At 45.2% G+C, this 17,425-nt stretch overlaps 1 protein-coding gene and 1 long non-coding RNA gene across 2 annotated transcripts in view; one reads left to right on the top strand and one right to left on the bottom strand.

Moving 5' to 3' along the window:
* Nucleotides 1-96: 96 nt before the first annotated feature.
* On the bottom strand, nucleotides 97-3,149 carry LOC145424202 (uncharacterized). Its single transcript, XR_013905175.1, has 2 exons — nucleotides 1,122-3,149; nucleotides 97-515 (listed from the first exon to the last, which is right to left on the bottom strand). It is a non-coding gene; the product is annotated as an uncharacterized LOC145424202 (long non-coding RNA).
* Nucleotides 3,150-4,137: 988 nt separating this feature from the next.
* insrb (insulin receptor b) overlaps nucleotides 4,138-17,425 on the top strand; it is a 75,636-nt gene continuing 62,348 nt past the window's right edge. Inside the window, exon 1 of the mRNA XM_026158401.2 lies at nucleotides 4,138-6,122. Coding sequence (XP_026014186.1) covers nucleotides 6,029-6,122 — 94 coding nt within the window. The 5' untranslated portion in view covers nucleotides 4,138-6,028. The remainder of the gene's footprint in view (nucleotides 6,123-17,425) is intronic.

Raw genomic sequence — 17,425 nt, 5'->3', positions numbered from 1 at the left:
GAGGGAAAGACGTTGGAAAGGACTACTACAAATAAACCTAATGTCTAACAATGAAAAGTGTAAAATAAGAACAATAATAATAATAAAGATAAAAGATGAAGTAACAAGTTTTTAGTTTATTCCAAATGATCATCCAGATGTCTGTGACATGTGATGACAAACACCATAATGGAAGGCCTTAGTCATCACATGCTTAAACTCATATATTTTTGCATATGCTGAACAGGCAGTCAGACATGCTGTAACTGTGGAGTGGAAAACAGCATGAACACCATACGGCAGGGGTCTCAAACTCCAGTCCTCGAGGGCATGGAAAAGTTGCATGACACTGGCCCTTGAGGACTGGAGTTTGAGACCCCTGTCATATGGAATTTGACAGGTGTGGTTGAACTGCATGAAGACTCTGAAGCTTCTCTTCTCTTCTGGCAGGACAGTAATGTGGCCTTGTCCTGTGAGCCACTGTAAGGATGTACTTAGAGTAGAACTGGACTGTCACCAGCCTCAGGCTCTTCACCCTTTTCAAAGACAAAGCAGTCATTTAGATAAAATATTAGATATTGTTTACCTGTAAATGCACAAAGTAAATTTAGAAATGTAATTATTGTCAAGAGTGAACAAGCACTGGTAGTGTAATCTACAGCTGTGGCCAAACGTTGAGAGAATGAGAAGTGTTGTTTGCTTATTTACAAAGTTTGCTGTTTCAGTGATAGTTGTATATCATATTATATCACTTCAAACAGAGGTGATCCAGTAATGCTGCACTAATGAATTAGACTAACTATTCACTTTAGCTAAAGTTATTAAGTTAGCTAAAGAGTTGGGATGCTGTGTAAGACATAAATAAAGCTAAAACACAAAGGTTTGGACACCGTTTTGCATGTTTCCCTACTGTAGGGGTCTCTGCAAGCATACAGAGGGGCACTCTGAGAGGGTCCAAGATGACAACTTTGGAATTCTACTAGAAACAGTCGATCATATTTGTTTGTCAAAGCTGAATTCAGGGCAAACTAGCTAAATTAGCGTTTTTAGCTAACAGCTACAATAAGCATAAAAGTTACTGTACGGCTATCATTTGTTAACATGACGCTTGTTCTTATACATGTAATACATTTATTACCAACCTGGGAGTTTATCTGCTGGTCATTCGACATGACGAATGACTTCTGAAGTCTTAATTCAGCTCAAGACGCTGTAGATTCCCGTCAGTAACACTTTCGGTCCGCTAGTAAAACGTAGTTCTATTAATCTGCGCTTGAACCGGAACCGGATGTAAGTTCCAAAAAACTGAATTTTGGAACTGAAATTGAATTGTAGACCTGAAACTGAATGGTGAGAAGTGAAACTGAAATTATTCGAGAGCTGAATTTTTAAAGGATAAAATGCAGTTTCAAAGCAAATCAATTCATTTTCAAACCATAAATTCAATTTCAAATTAGACTAATTCAAATTCAGTTTTCAAAAGCATTTATTCAAGTTACAATTCAGATTCAATCTGAGCAATTCAAATTCAAATTGAACTTATTCAAATTCAGTTTCTGATGGCACAGATTTCTGCCCATAGAGAAGCTTTGCAGGAGTCGTTGGCAAACCGGAGCTCTGGCCTTCGTGCTGAACTTCGGCACAGTCGCCTCCTGCTTGAGGACATTTCTGTTTTGGGTTTTACAAAGAAGACTCTGTCTGGCTGAAAATAACACTTGACTTGTTTATACTTCAGATACTGTTTTAGAACCTGAGTGAACAAAACAGACCTTGATTTAGAAAAAAGAAAGAAAGGAAATTCTTATCTTTTGTTGTGGCAACACTGACAGTTTTCTATGTGGATATGGGAGCCGGTTTTCCAGAGGAAGAAATACAATAAAGAAGGAGGCTTGAGGAATAGTGTTTCTGATGCAGTGGGAGTTGAGGTTCAGCCATGACTGTATGTCATCTAGTCTGAATGACAGGTGGAAACTCAATTTTTCCCTGACATTGTGATAAAAAGAGAAATGTCACTCCATCCACGGCAGGCGCTACTGCTTCACAATATCTCAGTGGAGAGCTCTGACTGTGAGCGAGAGGTGAGAAAATAAGGAGGAATTTCAAAAGCTCGGAAAAAAGCCTTACGACCTCAGAAGTGTGTTACGTTCATCCGATGTAGCACAAAGCTCCGTTCACTTGGCCTCTCGGGTCAGATTTAATCCTATTTGTTCACAACGTTGTGTCCCTTTGTCCTTGTTTGACATTTGCAGTTGGCGGTTATTTTTGGTGCTACTCAAATGAATTCATAGTACAGAGCAGGAGCTGCATGTGTAGACTCATCTAACAGCACTCTAGGTAGGTTAGTGGGATAAAAAGCCATTCACTCAACCTATTCTGCTCCCACTGAAAAGAAAATAAACTGGCGCTACGCACAGCACCTGAGAGCGAGCGGGACAAGCGTGAGGAGAGGAGGCATGTGCGTGCCTCCAGCTGGCGTCAGACAGCGTGACCACCACAAAGAGATCTGTTTGGAGTAGATTCCACAAACTTAGTCCTTCAGACCTGTGACATTTAATCTCACTAAGACCTCATTTACTCTGTTCACCGGGTAACAACATTCCTAAGATTAACAACGAGCCCGCGCCACAAGCCTTTAGTGGAGCAGAGCAGTTTGTACCCATCCAAGCACACACACTGCACCTCTGTGTGATAAATAAGAAGCCGTTGTTCTGCTCTATACAAATATCAGCCTCGGTTTCAGGTGGATAAAAACTGTGGCAGAAGTCGGCTTTCCCGTAGGAGGAAAAGGAAAAACAAAAAAACTTCCAGGTATTGTGTGAGGACAAGCCTCGTCAATAGTGCTGGTTTCATTATAAGGATATTTGCTATGCAAACCTGAGGGAACAATGTTAGCTTTCTTACTGCAGGTATGTTCTGGCTGCCAAAACCTGGGCAGCGTGTAATGTTTACACTCCTCGGTGCCAGACTTTGTTTAGCCCACAGTGTCACTGGTGTATGACAATGGGACCAATGTTCCCATCAGGCACTACGATCCTGTTGTGTGATGTCTTTAATAAGCGCTGGGCCAGCTCAGGTAATCAAATATAAATGTGAGTGTTTGCTTGAGCAGTGGCTTTCATGAGTGAGGTGGAGGGGTTCCTGATCATCTCTATCAGAATGGTATAGGTGTAATAACAAGCGCCTGATTGGCTCATCATGTACAGTGTATTATTGGTGGCCACTTCTTTAGGTACACGTTCTCCAGACCACCCTTTGTCTTCAGGATTGCCTTCAACAAGTTGCTGGAAATGTTCCTCAGAGATTTTGGTCGGTCCTGCTGAGGTCTGTCAGCTGTACATCCACAGTGGGAATTTCCACCACATCCTGCTCTACTGGATTGATGTCTGGTGACTGTGGAAGTCTTTTGAGTACAGTCACGTTCAAGAAAACAGTTTGAGATTATTTGAACTTGATGAACTGACATGGCATCTTATCCTGATAGAAGCACAACCAGATGATGGTATACTGAGGTCAGAAAGAGATGGACCTGGTCACCAACTATACACTGGTAGGATGTGGTGTTTAAATTATGCTCAGAGATCCAAAGTGTGCCAAAAAACGATCTCCCACACCATTACATGAACACAGCCCGCCTGAACTAATGATTGAAGGCAGGACGAATCCAAGATTTAATGTTGCTCACACCAAATTCCCACACTGCCATTCAAATGTCGCAGCAGATGTGAAGACTCATCAGACCAGGAAACATTTTACAAATCTTCTGTTGTCCAGTTTGAGTGAGCCTGTGTGGACTGAAGTTTCCTGTTCTCAGCTGACAAGAATGACCCGGTGTGGTCTTCTGCTGCTGTAGTCCATATGCTTCATATTGTGCATTCAGAGATGCTCTTCTGCATGTTGTAGCAAGTGCTTATGTGATTTACTGTTGCCTTGTTATCAGCTCCAAGCAGTCGGGCCAAACAACAAGGCATTTTTAAGCATATTCTCTGTAAACCCTAGAGATGATCGTGCAGGAAAATCCCAAATCAGCAGTTTCTTAAATATTCAGACTCGCCCGTCTGGCACCAACAATCACCTTTTCCCCCATTCTGTTGCTCACGTTGAACTTCAGCAGGTCATCAGGAGTTGCTAGCCCCGATTAGATATTTGCGCTATTGAGCAGCTAAACAGGTGTAATTACCGAAGGGGCCGGTGAGTGTAGAGTATGTTTGTATAAGGGATTACCTGCAGTATAGGAAAGCTATTTTGGTAATTTAAAGTACAAAATATTACTTCAATAAAAAGATAAAGTGATCTTTTCCTATCTGTCTGTCTAAAGGGCATGTTGGTAAAATATAGTGAATAGTGGGTAAGATACTGACTGGGTTTTTTTGGGTGGCTCTCTCATTTTATAAAAAAACCCTAAATTTAATCTAAATATCAGCTCTATTCATTTATGTTACAGAAAATAATGCGTTTATTTGCATTTCTTATGTTTGTTTGTTTTTTTCCCGATGGGCTAATTAACAGTTTATTAATAAAATAAAAGGCAGAGAATTTGAAAATAATTTGCTGCAGCTGTAAAACTGGTCTGGGCTAGTGTGTTCCTATTATTTTGTCCACAGACTCTTCGCTCTGCTTCATCTGATTTTATTCCACATTAATTATATATTTTTTAATTATTTCCCTGTGTTGTGTCTGCTTTTGTAATAAAACGTGTTGCTATGCGAGGACGGCGAGCGCAGTGAGCAGCGCAGTGTCACAAAGCGCTCCGTCCCGGGTTTTCCCGCAGACCCTGCGTGGCCCAGCTGAGGTGACTGGCAGGACTTGTTTACTGGTGGGGAGGCTCGCAGAGAGAGAGACGGAAAGAGGGGGAACCTGAGGGAGAGCGATCGCTAAACGGGAATCCAAGTTTTTACACTTGACCCGTCTTTTTAAGTCTTTTTTACGTATCGTTACCTCATCGTTTTTTTCTCCTGTCCTTTTCTTCTGGGCTGGCGGACTCGGACTGTTCACTTTAAGCGTGTTTTTGATTTTATTCTGATTTTGAACTCTCGTCGCCGACACCGAAACCTCGTTTGTTTTGGATTAGCTAGCTAACGTTAGCCGTTTAGCCCCCTCCAGCTAACGTTAATCTGAGGGAAGGAACGGGCGGCGTGGTGTGGCGACTTCCCTCACCTCACGGCGGCAGCGTGCACGGTGAATGCGGGCATTGTTGTTGTTATTTTCTGGCTTCTTTTACTCCTCGCGGGGAATGTGAGAGCAAAGTGGCGTTTTTTCAAACCTTTCCAGGTTAGTTTTCCCCTCTCCGCCGTTTTGTCGTTTTTACGGGCTTGCGGTGGTCAGCGGGGGTGAAGGAGTTCAGAGGGAGGTCGAAGCGAGGAAAGCTGCACGTTTTTCCTGCCGGAGTTTCCTGGGATGTGCTCCCTGCTCAAAGAAAAGGGAGACGAGCTTGTGTGAAGACACCAGGACGCAGGAGGTGATATAAAGACTTCTGAAAGAAAACGAGAGCTCAAAGGCTGCCTGTGTTTTTTGGGGGGTGCTATTCACAACTCCAGCGCGTGTCTGCGTGAGGAAAACAGCGTTTTGTTTTTGAAATACCTCCCGGGGTCCTCCCTCACTGGAGCGGCACATTACAGGGAAATGAGCCCGGGGCCAGCGGACCTTCTTAGGGGATCTCCAAACTAGCTCTGTCTGTGTGTGGGATATTATTATTATTAATAATAATAATAATAACATTTCCCCCCTTGATTTAGCGGGGCACCAAAATCAAACAGATGAACGTGGACTGTCGACTTCACTTCTGGAAAATGAAATTTTTTACTCGCACATGTGTCGCCAGAACCCAGGATCACGTTATTTAGTGTCTCACGTACATAACACATTTGGCACAGAAGACAGTTATCAATTTATAACCCCCTTACAGGGGGAGGAAACCTCAAATCGGCTGGCTTTATTGGACCTTTTTAAGTTTTTAGCAATTTCTTAGTTCACTTTAAACATTTCTCCCTGAAGATTGGAATTTTTTTTTGAACGACTTCAAGAAGCGAGCATAACTTATCCTCCAGCCAAAATGAGGCGGCTGACGCTTAAACTGCGAGCACAGATGGTGTTGTTTATCATGTGCACCTGCATTATATGCCAGTGTGGACTAATAAAAGGAGAAAGTGAGTATTATTTCATTTTTTTAATGACTTCTTATAACTCATAACTTCACGTGAGTGTGAAGTGTGTGTTCGCGGGAAATGACCCTGTCCTAAGCGCAGATGTTTGCATTATAACATGAACAATAGTGTGTTTTTCTTGAACCTTGCAGTCACTGCTGGGGGGGCATGTTCTTCTTTTTATCAATCAGCGTGATAATGTGAGTCACGGGACTGTTGCTTTCATTTTGGCGCATGCTCAGATTCTCCTCCAGGTCTAATTAAGGGGCTCGTAATTTCAGTTTTGTGCGTGTGGCTGATAACTTGGCGCACAAATATTAATTATCGGCTAATAAACCCCGCCCCTCTCGCGCCGGCTCTTAAAGGTACATATTTTAGCGGCCCGCGCTAAATGCGCCACCCGAGGGTCAGATTAGTGGCTGTAACTGGACGAGGGTGGTCCGCGGCAGCGAGCCTAAACTGGGGGCGGCAGGATTGGCCCTGCGAGGCTTGCTAGGCCTCTCACGCGCACACGCAGCCTGGATGTAAACAAATTAGCCGCTGAGAAGTGTCCGCATAGGTGGCGGGACAGCCTCCATCTGCCTTCCGCTCCAGATCTTCCTCCCCAGAGTCTGCGCCTCGGTTTTATTTCTTTTTATCAATGAATTAGCGCGGATGGTGATTACAGCTATACAGATGTGCATTGCCACAGATTAAGCACGATCCAGCTGTGCGCTGTTTTGTTTTCAGCTGGTGCTTTAACACAGGGACACCGTGCACCATACTTGAGCCCACATTTTATGGGCCGAATGAAGTTAATGAGCACTGTTGCCCACTCTGGTATTTCTTATTTGTGTTATTTCTTATTTTTAAGGGTGATCTCAGTGAAATGAGAATTGCAGGGCCAGCTGTGAGGCCGCATTAGATGATACATTTCTCTGTATAATAGGTCACTTGTGTCTTATATCTCAAATTAAATGAATGAATGAGACAAACAAAGTCTGGAGCGCCCGTGAAATCAATTATTGAACATTTTGGGTGTTTGTCAGCGGTTTAACCTTTGGCCCACATTAATCCTTGTGAGATTTGTGTTCAGTGATTTTTGGACGACGTGTTGCCCAAGCCTCAGTGTTTTGTTTTTTTGGGTGTGTGAACTTGGTCCAAGTGAGCAGGTCGACCACGTAAATGTGTGGGCACCCATTCATAAAGTGGAACCTGTTGTTTTTCTTTTTGTCAGCAATGGTGGGACTCTCCAAGCTTCAGGTTGTGTTGCTTAAAATGGCTCCCGCCGGCCAGGTTCAAAGGAAACGATGTGGCTACTTTACACAGGTCATGTATGCAGACAGAACAGAGGCCCCTGAAAGGGGGTCTTATGAGACGGGCTGCTGGTACCCCTCCTTCCTGGTCTTTTTTATTTTTTCCCTCTCTCGCGTCTCTCTCTCAGGGAATGGGGTACATGTCATTGGCTGTGAGGACTCTGGGAAGTGACCATATTTGGCACTTTTGAGATGTTTACGCCAAAAAAAAGGGGGTGGGGTCGAGGCAACAACCAAAATACTTTGAATATTTCATTCTGGATCCACATGCTGCCTGATACCTCCATCTCAGACACAAGAACGAGAAGAAGCCGTCCTGATAAATAACCCACGCCGTAGCCGACTGCACCTCAGAAAACATGTAACAAATCAGCTTTCACAGGCTGTTGTTTGATTGTGATTGGCCCATTTGTCACAGTTAATCAGGAAAGGTTGTTCAGATGTTGCCGCTGAGCTGTCTCCTGGTCTGACTTGTGAAAAACAAGTTGTGCAACTGCCCACTTCTGGCCCCCGTCAGGCACGGCTGTGCTGCTTGTGAGCATGCATGAATATACATACGTGCACGGCTGTGTTTCTTTAACCAGCGTGGTCGCACAGATTGGCTCTTCCCCTCTTGCGGTCTCAATCAAATCTCCAGAGCGGTGTCATTTATTCAGGAGGAGCAGTTGAAGAGTTGCTCTGACAGCTCAGCTAATGGAGAACCGCGTGCTGTTGTAAAAATCGAGGCTCGGCCTCCATTTGTCTGCGAGTTTGTCTGTAGCCCCTTTTGGACACTCAGGCACTCTTCAGTGAAGTGCACGTTGGCATTTTCCGACAATGCTGTGCACGTTGTGGAATGTCTTTGAAGTGGCCCACCATGTAGGTGTGTGTGTGTTTCACTTCGAGTATGTGCCCCAGCCACCCTTTGCTGTCTGCAGGATCTCATTTTTCAGCTACTGGCCAGCCTACTTCCTGGCAATGTATGTTTTCTATTTATATTTATTTGTGTGTGCGTTGATGAGAACACTGTATTAGGCTTCATCCGCATGTTTATGGGTGTTTCTTTTCATTTTTAAATGGGCAGTTTGTTTTGACAAAAGCCTGCGTTGGCGTGTTTTCACGCTCGGAGGTCGTTTCCTCTGGTCCGCATCAGTTAATAAGTGAAACTTGTGGCTTTTTTCCTGACGCAGAAAAATCCAAGTGAACCCAAATGCATCACTACGTCACCACACGAGAACGTTCAGTTTGCGTGTCTGAGGCGGGAGCAACATGGATAATTTACATTCATTTCACGGCTGGTTGCAAACCTGTACAGACCTTTGCGATTTAAAAGTACCTTCATCCTTATGAAATGTTATTCCTCCTCAAACCTGCAGCGTAAACCTGCTTGTCGGTTCGGATTGAGGTCGGTTCACGTTGGTAAACAGACGCTGCTGAGACCACGTCCTCCACAGGGTCTCAGTATGGTTGTTTGGTCGGCACCCGGGTGCGATTACTGCTTTCACATCTTTATGAGTGAAAAGAAAGAAGAGTTTGATTTTAAGGGACTAAACACCGCAGGTGTGTGGACGTCCTCGGACTTCTGGATAAGACAGAAGAGGAAGTCTTCACGTCTGAGGTGGTCAGACAGAAGTGTAAACACAGAAAGCTGTATGTACAGGCTAATTTAGCATTAGCATTCACCTGCACTTTACCATAGTTTGCTGGAACAGCCTGTGCTGCCTGTTTCATTGGCAACACACTGAATCTTTAAGGCTTTCATATCGCGGCCCGACGTTGATTGCAAGTTGCTGCCGTTCATTTCGCACGGTTCCTCGTTCACAGAGGCAGTGGACAATCGGGGTCATGAACTGAGCCTCCACCGGCTGTGTACTGGGTCCTGAGTGTTGGCCAGGAAGGCGATATGTACTGCTACAGGAAATTAACTGTTGGGGTGCCTTTGCTAAGTGCTTCCTCCTTTGCTCTTATCTTTCCAAGTATCCCTTTCAACTTCTAACTTGCCACTGTGTGCATGTTCCCGGCAGTTTTTATCAACAGCGGAACAAGTGGGGGATGGAAAACACGAGACGACTCTTCTGACTCCCACAAATTCACAGCTTGATGAGCCACTGAGTAAATGCATTTCTGCAGCACATCATTACTGTGCTAACATGTTAGATTTACTTTTAAAATGCAATAAACATAAAGCCTGATTGGCACTGCATACCTGCAGGTGTCTGAGGCTACTAACCATAGCCTCAGACACCTGCAGGTAGTAGGTGGTCAGAGGTGGAGGGTCCACTCTGAGTTGGGAACGAGTTACTACCTCGATTAGAGAAGTTTAGGAGAATTTTAGGGTGTTGCTCACGAGTGAGGGGAGAGCTGAGCGTAAAAGCAAGGCTGTCGCTTTACCTGTCGAGCTACGTTCCCACTGTCACCTGTGGTCACGAGGGTGGGTGGGTAGTAACTGAAAGGAGGAGCTTGCTGATATGAACAGTGGGAAGGAGTTTCCTCTGACAGGTGTCTCTCCCAGAGAGAGGCCTGTAAAATCTGTGTGAATATTTCATGCGTAAAAAGACTCTCCCGTCTGTAATGCAGGTGTTGCACATCTGAATAAACAGATCTGACCAATCAGATCACTGGATTTGGCAACAAGTGCACTCGTACCTCAAAATGTGCACCTGTGCTTATTATACAATGATGTGGAAATGGTCTCCAACCACCATGATACTGATTTGAAACTTTAATACAGGTGAAAGCGCAATAAATGCAATCCATTATTATTAAATGTAATTACTTGGAATTCTTCTTTTTTTTAAAAATCACGGTGAATGAAAATTTTACTGGTTTTGATGCTTACTACTGGTATTGTGACTTTCCAGTACTGTGCCAATACCAGCACTACTGGTATCCGATACCGATAGCCAGTCGTAACATGCTAGGAGGCAAATGTTGCCGCGCTGCTGTCACCTTGCAAAATAAGCAAACAGTCAAAACGCGTTGATCCCGACATAAACCTTTCATTACGAAGAGGAAACCACGCTGTAACATCTAACGGCCGTCGCCGTGATCAGGTGACGTGTTTCCAGTAGGGCTGAACGATATATCGCATTTGCGATAATATCGCGACATGATCAAGTGCAATTTTCTAACCACAAAGGCTGCGATTATACTGCGATTATATTATACAATTCATGGGCTGCATCCTCCTGAGGCCGCATTTGTAGACCGATTACGTCACAGCGACGCGCCGAAGGCTGTCCAAATTACTACCATATCCCAGAATTCATAGCGCGGCCCAGCCAAACTCCAGTTTCCAGCAATGGCGGCCGCTACTGAGTTTTAAAATTACTCATACTAATCTTTCTGGGTCACAAAATAAACTTTTAACATATTTTCAGGCGAGAAAGTAGTTGTGTAAACATCAAATATCTGCTCGGTTTATCAAGATATCCCATATTTGCAAAAGTGCTTCGACGTTTTCAGAGGCGTCTGCTACCCACCAGCTCGACAGCTAGCCGGGAGCTCGAGGGTTACTGATGCGGCCGAGAACGGCACAACTCCGGCACATCATTTTCAGATCACCGCGGAGTTTCGCTGCTCGGGTTAAACGTAATATATAAGTCACTTAGACAACCTAAAAATGTTATTGTTGGGCTTTTTTCAGTGTTTTGTTTGTTCGTGAGTAAATCGGTTTGGCTGAGATTAAAGTTATTAGATTAGATAAAATAAAACTTTATTAATCCCCCGGGTGGGTTCCTCCTTGGTTTTCACACAGCTGACTAAACGTCAAACAGAAAACTTATTAAACAGAAGTATGAGACAGTCGAGAATTTACACCAGTGTCTGGTTATATTTTAGATAGCAAGAAGCAGACGGCCGAGTTTATTAAACTCCACCGAGACAGCGGTGACGCTAATCAGAACGACCGTCCAATTTCACGCCTTTAAACTTTAAAGGCGTGTTTGTGTGTGTGTTTATACAATTGCTATTATGTTTGCACTTTATGTGTAATGTTACTGACTGCAGAGATCAGTAAGATGTGTGTATTTTTTATTTATTAGTTTTATTTATTTAATATTATTTTTTTAATTGAATGACTGTCTAGTAGTTCACAGATGTCGAAAAACTGAGTGTGGTAAAGCCACTGATTTTGTTTATGTATATTTCTGCAATCTGCACATTGTACTGACTTTCATTTTAATGTTTACACCAGGGTTCCTTGTCAGCACTTTATGCTCAGATGTTTGTAAGCTAAAAATAAACTATTGTGTATGTTCAAATATACTGTTGTGATTGAAGAAGTTAAATAAAAATGTCAGTCATCAATTCATGCATCACCTCATGTCATCATAACAGAGGTCTGTCTTCCAGGAAAGAACAGTTTAAAATTAATGTAATATAGTATTGGCCATACTATATGATGTATTGCTTGTCTTTGTTTAATAATACAGAAGACAAAGACCTTAAAAAATAATCGCATATCGCATCGCAATCGCAATATTGGGGCAAAAAATCGCAATTAGATTATTTTCCATAATCGTTCAGCCCTAGTTTCCAGCCCATCGCAGGCTGCCAGCGCCGTGATAGGTTGTTGTTTTTAAACACAAAGCCTAGCCGATGCCCTCCTCCCTGACTCCCATTCCTAGATAGAGGAGTGTGACCGTTTATGTAAACCCCTGCTCACTGCACAGAAATGTGGTCTAGCTGAGAGGGGAGGGATGGGGTCACACCCACACACACATGAACACGCAGCGCGCCGTTACGCCATGCTGCAACAATCTGATTTGATAGTCCTTGTTGCTGTTTGGATCTGCCCTATTTTAACCGTTGGGGACTTCACACTGTAAACTCCAAGCTGAGCCAGTCCCGTAACGCAGGGATCAACAAAGGGATGTTTTGCAGATGAGACAATAAACCGAATAAGGCCGTGCAACTGATTTCTCATTCTTTGGCTTTCAAAAAAAGCGTAGCAGCTTAATTGATCCCAGTTACAGATTTGTACATCTGCAATACTGTTTGGGCCAGTTTATAAAGCAATGGTAACGTCTGCATCAGAGACGACGTGAAGCCCAGCAGGAGACGAAACGTTTATCAAACGTCTTTGCAGTTTGTGACACGCGAGTCTGGATTTACTGTCACGTCCCCGCTTTAGGCCATTGGAGCGATATGGACAGAACATGGAGGCCTGTCATGTGACTGAAAAGTGTCTGTTTGGCGCCCAGTGAGGCTGCTGGCAGTTAATGTAACTGCAAGCACACAGTCGTGCTGTCAGATCAGTTACTGAGCTCAGGGACCAAATGATAAACGAAGGTGACGAGTGCTGCAGAGAGAAATCAGTGGTGGACATATCTGACTGTAAATGCCAACAACATTAGCAGCTAATGCTTTTACAGATTTCAGGCAACGAATCACATCTGTGGTCTGAGGCGATCGTGGCTCAAGAGTTGGGAGTTCGTCTTGTAATCGGACGGTTGCCGGTTCGAGCCCCGGCTTGGACAGTCTCGGTCGTTGTGTCCTTGGGCGAGACACTTCACCCGTTGCCTACTGGTGGCGCCAGTGTCCGGCAGCCTCGCCTCTGTCAGTGCGCCCCAGGGTGGCTGTGGCTACAATGTAGCTGCCATCACCAGTGTGTGAATATGTGGATGACAGGATATGTAAAGCGCTTTGGGGTCCTTAAGGACGAGTAAAGCGCTATATAAATACAGGCCATTTACCATTTGAATGACAGCTGCATAGACTGTACATAAAAGATGAACAAAGCTTCTGAGTTTGAAAAGAGAAGGCGGGAAAAGACTCTTCTGTTCAGCTGTTACAGTTAATATCTGACCTCATTAAATGTTGTCCTGCAGTGTGTGTATGGGCCACGTTTCTAGTTGAAGCCGCAGACGAACTGTTGCCATATGAGTTTGACATTTCTGGGTGATGTGGATACGGCAGCCTTTTAAATATCACGTGAAACAATGGAAGATGTTAAAAAGTGATGCAGCTTTTCACGTTTCCTCCACGACAGCTTCTGCTCCCTCTACTCCTCCTTTAAACTCGAGCCTCCTTCCTTCCCTTCGTTTCACGTTCAGGGGTAAGCGGGTTCGCCGCCCTGGGCTCGTTCGTTTTCCTTCACACTGCAGATGCACACAGCCTGCAGACCTTTCTTCCACGCATGCACACACCTGCTCTGCGCTGTGGGAAAGCCTCCTCTTTCAGGCCTCTTAAAGGTGTGAACAGCATCCATTTGATGCCTCTCTCTTTATTTGCTTTCTCTTATTAACCCCGCCTGCTCCAGCTGGGTCTAAGCGATGCTTAACGTGTTCACCTGCAGGTTGTGCGCCGCATCACGTGGCCCTCTAAGATGATGTTGTTTGCTGCGTTGTGGCTACGTGTGTCTGCACATGTTTGTGTCCTTTTTACGAGAGCTCACGGGTACACGTTTAGTGTTCGGCGACTCGTGTGCCGGGTTGGGGTCTCTGTTTTTGTCCTGATCGAGTAGCATGAGATGCGTTGCTATGGTGACAGCACTAGCTGTGCTGGCAGTAAGTGACAGACCCTGCAGACCCAGCCTCTTCCTGTCTAAAGACACGTCCCACTGCACTGAGCCCGGTTATACATTTTAATGTGTGATTGTGGAGACTGAGGATTTAAGGTGCCAGCTGTGGCTTTCCCCCCTCTTCTAACCTAAGGCAGATGTCTGCCATAAGCAACCTAATCGTTCGTGATTGTTTTATATTTAAAAGCACTTGAAGTGTGAGCATCTTGTCTCCTTCCACAATCAGCCCTGTACTGATCGGGCCCTAACTCGCCCACGGTCTGTCAATAACAGCACCTTAAAGCTAAATTCTGTCTCAGGCTTGCTGCAGTAAAAGAAGTGATGCAATTGATTAATAATCCTGTGATAAATGCAGACTGTGATTCACTCTTCAGTTTTGCATGATCACAAACACCCACAGGAGTCCTGCTTTAAAGACTGCGGTTCCTCAGCTGCAGCGGATCTTCTGTGATAACGTCCTGCAGCGGCCACGGACGCACACTGTTGTCACGGACCGGCCGTTAAGGTGTTGTGGATAAATGCAACAAGACAAAATGATACGGCCGAGACAAAAACGTTGGCATTTTGTAAATATAATAATAAATGAGAATTCAATGTGTAAGTTTATTAGCAGCGTCCTTAATGCTCTCTGGTCGCTATGGTAACGGGTAAATATTTCTTCCAAAATAAGACGCACAACTACAACACGGGAAAGACCCAGAGAAACAGAGTTAACGATAAAAACCCTGAAAACCGTAAATTTAACACCGAAGGCTCAATTCTCGCGGCCCGGCACCAAACGACTCACGCACTGGCCCGCGGCCCGGGGGTTGGGCACCGCTGCTGTAGTGCGCAGCCACTTCTCTGCAGCAGCGTTACAACAGCTGGAAACAGAGGTGGAGACTACCACCTGCACCACCTCCAGCAGAGGAGGTCACAGCCATTTTCCAGATGGACCTTTTCGACCAAAGGTTCTCTTTGTCATGTTGGCTGAAGCTGAACTGATCAGTGAGCGAGTTTGTGCTTTTATGGTGGAAATCAAAAGAAGATGCTGGGTTTATAACACAATGCAGGGCAACAGCTGTTTGATCTTGATTGTCTGGATGAATTGATTACATCCCCTCCTCTGTTCACTCCACCTCTGCACCACTTCATGAAGCCAAAGTCAGAATCTGGCCTCGCTTCACAAAACTATCGGCTGAACCGTGAACTGTTTCTGCGTTTTAGGAGCGTCAATGATTTCATTGAGTAACGGGTGACCTTCAGGCAGTCACACGTGCAGTAACGGAGCTACTAACACCAGAATACGTTTGCTCGGGGACGTTTTTGTTAAATCTGGAGAACGTTTACAGCTAATCAGTTGAGCCGCCTCAGATTTGTTCTGGATCAAACGACCAACCGTGGGGAGTGTATAGATACATGACTCACAGCTGCTGAGCTACAGACGTGAGTGAGTCATGACTCTCGACCTGTAGAAACCGATATTGTCAGAGGATTTAAGGGAAACTGACGAGAGTTATTAGAAAACAGCTGTAGGTTCAGCCCTGCTGATGCTGGGCTGTAGAAAAGAAAATGAGATCCTTAATTGAAAGTGCAGACAGGCTGCAGTTTAGCTGAACTGAACGTGCAAAAACAAGCACGACCGAACACCTGAAGCGGTCCTTTTATTGCACACTTAATGTGGTGATCCTGGCTCACTTTTATTTAAACCGTAGTGTGAAAATGCCTTGTTGATGTCAGAGATCAGAGATGACCTGATACTTTGGAAGAGCATCTCTGAACTCACAGCACCGTTCAGCCTTGGAGCAGGTCGGCTACAGCAGCAGAAGACCACAGCAGGTACCACTGTCAGCCAAGAACATGAGCTTGTTTGATTCATATCACTGATCTGATGAGTCTGTTTGTGCGCCTGCAGTTGGCTGGTAGGGTCTGAATTTGGCATAACGAGAAGGAAGCGTGCATCCATCCTGCCTTGCAGCCACGATTCGGGCTGATGGTTGTTATGTGTTGGAACGGGCATTCATTTATGCCCACAGTGCACCAACCTCCAAGGTCTGGTACTACCAAGGAGTATCTAATAGAAGTGTCTGCAGAGTGTGTGACGGTGACGTACGTGAAACGCTGACGGCGCCGAATTTGTTTCAGTCTTTTCTTTTTTGGCTGCACTCTTCTTTTATCCAGAGCATCAGAAACTTTCCTCGGATGCTTGCTCGGCCTGCATGTTCCTAAAGCGGTAACCTTCTTCAGCTCTCATTGCTTCCTCATGTTAAACACACCAGGGGTGTGTCAGCGTGGAGGTGAATCCACGGGCCCCAGATTTACAACTCTGCTCCAATTGGCTTATTCAGCATGAAGGAACACGTTTATGTCTAAGCTTTAACATTGATTAGTTGGGCCTGCGGAGCAAACCCGGCGGCGTCTCCCTTATCGAAACTGTCACAGCACGACTGCACAAACGACCCGTGGACGCGTTATTTCCCTGTAGAGACGAGGTCCAGTCAGACCCAAAGGAACGAAAGGAATTCAGCTTTTTGGTGTGAATAAGTTAAATCTGGTTAGTACAGAGGGCCACACAGTCTCCTCCCCGTAAACAGCACGGAGTAAAAGGAGCGGCTGAGTGGAGCCGAGGCTGTCGACGGGCCAGAGGCCGATGCCAAGACGCTGTGAAAGGGGACATAGAGATGGAGTGCCTGTGACCAGTTTATGAGGCCGCATCAAGCGTCCCTAATTCCGTTATAGTTAAAGGAGGCCATATTGAATTATGCCTCGCTGTTAAATGACAGCGTAATGAATGGAAGTCGTTTTACAATACCGCCGTGGCCACAGACGCTCCACTCAGGGGCCTGTCTGTCAGAGGCTAGGTAACAGCCAGTGATTTGTTGGCTGGTTGGGCTGCGTGAACATTAACATGATGTCAGTATTAAATGCCAGAAATACATATATAGCACGCTCGTAGATGTTCTGTATGGAAAAACAAACAGGATGAGGGGATATTTCTGATAAATGAAAAGTTTATTGATCACACCGCTGCTCAGCGTGTACCGATATGAACTTGACGTTTAAAGGTGGGAGGCTGGGTTTCTGCAGATTGGCGGCGTGTTTGTGCTTCAGTAAATGGAAGGAGGCACCAAGACTGCGGGCACAGGCCGAGCAATGGAAAAGGGGGAGGGAGGGAGAGATATGGAAAGAAGTGAAGGAGGGAGGCAAGCAAGCATGTGTGTCTGCATATTTGTGCAAATGTCCGTGTGCTTCGAGGTTTTCCTGCAGCAGCCAGTGAGAGCCGGTGGTCCTACGGTGCAGACAAACGGACCATTACACGGACGCCGGCCGCTCTGCTCGCCGTCCCTCCGGCCTCTGCTTTCTACCGTTTTCCGTCCGTGTTTATCGACCCTTCGGACATCAAATCTGATGTCCTGGTAGTCGTTGCGCTCTCCGTCTTCTGTCTGCTTCTTTCCTTTCGTCCTTCTGTTCCCACGTCCTGCGTTTTAACTTGACTCATCCCTCCTCATAGTTTCAGCCACACACACACA

Source organism: Astatotilapia calliptera, chromosome 23, assembly GCF_964374335.1.
Source record: "Astatotilapia calliptera chromosome 23, fAstCal68.1, whole genome shotgun sequence".
Classification (NCBI taxonomy): domain Eukaryota; kingdom Metazoa; phylum Chordata; class Actinopteri; order Cichliformes; family Cichlidae; genus Astatotilapia; species Astatotilapia calliptera.
The sequence above is the reverse complement of the archived record's forward strand: the minus strand, read 5'-3'. Positions and strand labels throughout refer to the sequence as shown.